At 55.2% G+C, this 3,939-nt stretch overlaps 1 protein-coding gene across 1 annotated transcript in view; it reads right to left on the reverse strand.

Moving 5' to 3' along the window:
• The window catches only part of VDBG_06718 (conserved hypothetical protein), a gene marked incomplete at both ends in the record, with an annotated part of 1,581 nt that extends 1,180 nt beyond the window's left edge, over positions 1-401 (reverse strand). The window contains one exon of the mRNA XM_003003110.1: positions 45-401. Coding sequence (XP_003003156.1) covers positions 45-401 — 357 coding nt within the window. The remainder of the gene's footprint in view (positions 1-44) is intronic.
• Between the last annotated feature and the right edge of the window lie 3,538 nt (positions 402-3,939).

Genomic DNA, 3,939 nt, shown 5'->3' on the forward strand with positions numbered 1-3,939 from the left:
CTGTCGGCGGTGGCTGCCAGGCCGTGAGGGCCAAAGGGGCTCACGATGGCACGGCGCATGCCACCGAGCATACCCCAGAAGGTCCAGGCCGAGTAGACAGCAAGGAAGATGTTGTGGAGGATGACAAAGACCTTGAAAGGGCCCGTCTTGCTGATAGCCCAAGGGCGCTTGTTGGTAGAGGTATTGTAGCGGTTGAGAAGCTTGATCGTGACAGCGTATGTCGCCGCAATGGTGATGGGGACCCGGGGGTCCAGGACGGCATTGTAAATGTGATCGGGGATGGCGAAGTTGGAGGAGCTCACACCCGGCGGGGGAGGAGGGACGCCGATGGGGTAGTGGCTGGGAGGGAATTGGAAGAGAGACGAGTTCGGTAGCTCGCTGAGGATGGTAGTACCGGACATATTGCAGACGAGGGAAGCCAATTGGCCTCAGAATGCAGTGGTGGGTGGTTGTGAGGCTGCTTGCGCAAAAGCCGTCAAATGAAGCCAACGGAGATCTGAGGCGCCGGCGCGACAGGGCCAAGTGGGAAGTTTCGTTAGGTCGACTCGAGAAAGTCTTCGAGGCGGGGAAGGTCAGGAACCTGCGTCGAAGAGGAGAAGACGAGACTCTGGTGACGAGAGCAAAGGATGTTTGTGAAGCAAGAGACAAGTCGGTGTCACCAAGAGGCAGGGCCGGGATACATAAGAGGTAACTTGAGGACGGGAGGATGGGGTACTAGTTGGAGTTTTTCTGCTGGGGTGTGGGTAGGGGGGAAGAGGCCAGGGCCGGTCAGTCAGTGCCTCAAGAACCAGAGGTTTGTCTCGGAGGGCACGAATAAGCCGAGGCCAACAAGACGAACGGGGTCCAACGTGCACGCTGTAGTGCGCATCACATGGAATAACTGGCCAGGATCCCAGGATTGGGGGTATGGATGGGGTCGGGGGGGCAAGTGCAAGGTAGACAAGTGGGCGGGTGGATATCCGTCACGGAAGCTCTTTCTTGATGATGGGGTTGAGCCTTGCCTTTCAAGATCAGGCGCAGGCAAGGGCGAGCAGGCACACTGAAGGAAAGGAAAAAAACCAAAGGGTTGACCAACGAGAGCCCAGGATGGCTGGGGTTTCCTTCCTGTTTGAGCAGTTAGGCATGTGAGGTCGAGGCATGAGTGGCTGCTTCGCCCCCCCGCGGCGGCGTCATTCATGGAGCCCAGCTTTGCGGCGGCCTATCCGGTTGCTTTGAATGTCACTTCGTTGAGCGCTGGTCATTGCCCGTCGCGGCCCGGCCGTCGGTCACGTCTACATGGTACGCATGCCATGGCGGATCATTCGGAGCGAAGACGTCTTGTAAACTCGATTGCTACGATGCCTCGGTCAGAGTTGGACATGGGCCTTGTCTGCCACATGTCAAAATGTTCGTTGAACACTCCACGAGCGTGGATGCCCTTTTCAGAGGATAGGTATCTTCTGTTGAATAAGTTGAGGACAGTAAAATCTTTAGTGGGCTTCCGAGCTGCTAGCTTCTTTCGGCGGGACCCTGAAAACTGCCAGCACGGGCCTGGTGACTTCTTGTCGGCTAATACTTTTCGCAAAAACACTGGTAAATCCATGCGACCCAGATGTACCTACTACCCCGCCCATGGGGCACCTGTCCTGCGTTTTGTTGAGAGGCGCTAACCCCCATCGAGATCGGCTTTAGAATCGGTGGAAGCTTTCGCCATCTTCCTCGTCGCTTGTCTCCATGCCCCTGCGGCGCTCCAAGACCGCCCGGCATGCTCGTTTACCATACCCGTTGGTCGGGTCAGACCGCCGGTGTGTCGCACGAACGAGTAAGGTCTGCCGGGCGTCTTGCCCAGTAAAAGCTCCGATGGCTGACCTGTTCACCGTTATGATTAGTCCTGATAGGGCATACAGATTTTGGCGTGAACGCTCGAGTTTCTACTCTCGTTTTCCAGTCCACGGCAATGATTCTCGACATGTTGAATCAACCATTTTGCTTCGAAGCACGTGTCAAGGGCCTTTCTTTTTCCAATTGACATGTGATTCTCCATCGATCCGGGCATTCGAAGGAACCACCAAGCCAAATTTAACCTACAAACTATCAGATCAACACACAGACGGGGCGAGCCCTCCTCAACAAAACCGGCCCCCGTTTCCTCTTCCGAACACCCTGACCGGCACACGCCCGAGCCGTTCCCTAATGCTGCCCCGCCGCTGCACATCTCGTGCCGTCACCTCCTCGCCATGCTTCGAGACTTTGGCCTGTGATGAGGATTTGGTTGTTCAAGTCTTCGTCACCCTTGCAGGAGAACATATGCTGAGGCAATCGTGACAGTGCCCCATAATTTGCCGTGATTCCGGAGTATCGGAACGGAGCGGGGCTTTCCTCCGAACCGGCACATGGTCAACGTGTTCTTCCTTGAGACAAAAAGCAGTGCCTGCCGCGTCAATTTTGGCGGGAGTTGCAGCATGCTTCCGTCAAGATTTAACGTGGCCGACTTCCTGGAACCCTGCTTTTGCGAAGAATTTCGACGGCGCCGTTACTGAACCATAATAGGGAACGACCATATCCTTAGGTGACATTAGCGGTCCGTTCCGGTTGTTGGAAGTTACAGCCGTCATCTGTTCATATGCGTTCCGTTGTAAACTTGGACGTTCTATCATACCGCAGCAAACGTTTCATGGATTAGATGACGGGTGTTAATTATCGGAAAAAAGGCACTAAAAGTCACTACGCCAAAGGATAGTTGGGCAAACGAGACAACGGGTGAGCGGCTAGAAGCGAATTGTGACGCTAAGGCTGTGACGACTCGAATGACGACAATGCCAGCCGAAGGTTCCGGCGGCCGTGTTGAGTGCAGGGAGTGGGAGTCTTTTCCTCGATAAGCGAGGCGAGCCGCTTTGCTTGACGGGATGACGAGGGCTTGCGATCTGGTGTTGTCAACCGCGAGATGAAAGTCTGCTCTTTGCCAAAGTCTGTGGAGACAGTCCAGAATGCTGCCAGTAGAGAGTGAGCGAATGCCATATTTCTCAACATCGAGAAGCCTGGCACTCAATTCTTGCAGCATCCAAACACTTTGGGCCTATCCGTAGGGCTGTACCAAGGTACATTGCCTTCTCTATGTGAATGGCATGGAGAACAACACGCAACGCCAGATTTTATGACTGGGTCATCAGTGATGCAGGCATACGTTTTCCGTTTGCTGCAGGCAACCAGAAGCTGCGACATGCTATACCGCCGATTCGGAACAGCCTGTTGCACAAGCCAAGTGGGTAAATGACTACGGGGAATTCAGTAAACGCACCGCGTGCAGTGGCTAACACAGGACAAATGACCTGCATGCACGGCAGACGTCAGACTGTAGTATGGACCCCTGGTTGACGAATTTCTGCAATCGGCGGTTCATCGTGGTAGGATAGATCTCGCTCGATTGACTTTTGGAGAATGTAGTGTAAGCAGCACCAATACCATTACCGGGAGTGGGCACTGCAGTGCTGGTCAGCGGACAGAAAGCAGGCACACGGGACAAGGGCACGCTGCTGGCACTCGACACACCTGCCTCGCTTCCAGATGCAACGCTCTTCCTCCGCAACTCCAGAACCCAAAACTCATCGACGTGATCCTCAACCTTGACTTCCGCCGACGTCGAGTTGTTGTCTGCATCGACAGGAGAAGCCACCATGCCCTCATCAGGTTAGGCCCTCGGCCCCATCACATGCTGTCTAGCACAGACCCCGCATTTTGCCAGAGCAGCTCGACACTGGGGATCGACGGGGGAATGGAGGCGGGAAGGAGCTCGGACGCCAGGATGGTCACGCTCTGCACTCCACACCGGGCAACGTCCTCTTCTACCCGTTCTACCTAGTTGGGGTGGCGCCATCTGCTTCCTTCTTGCTCGCCACGGAATCGGGGGATTGAACATCAGCGAGAATCCGTTTACGCCTCCTTCTGGCTTCTCCGCATACC

The sequence above is a fragment of the Verticillium alfalfae genome, genomic scaffold (assembly GCF_000150825.1).
Source record: "Verticillium alfalfae VaMs.102 supercont1.8 genomic scaffold, whole genome shotgun sequence".
NCBI classification, from domain to species: domain Eukaryota; kingdom Fungi; phylum Ascomycota; class Sordariomycetes; order Glomerellales; family Plectosphaerellaceae; genus Verticillium; species Verticillium alfalfae.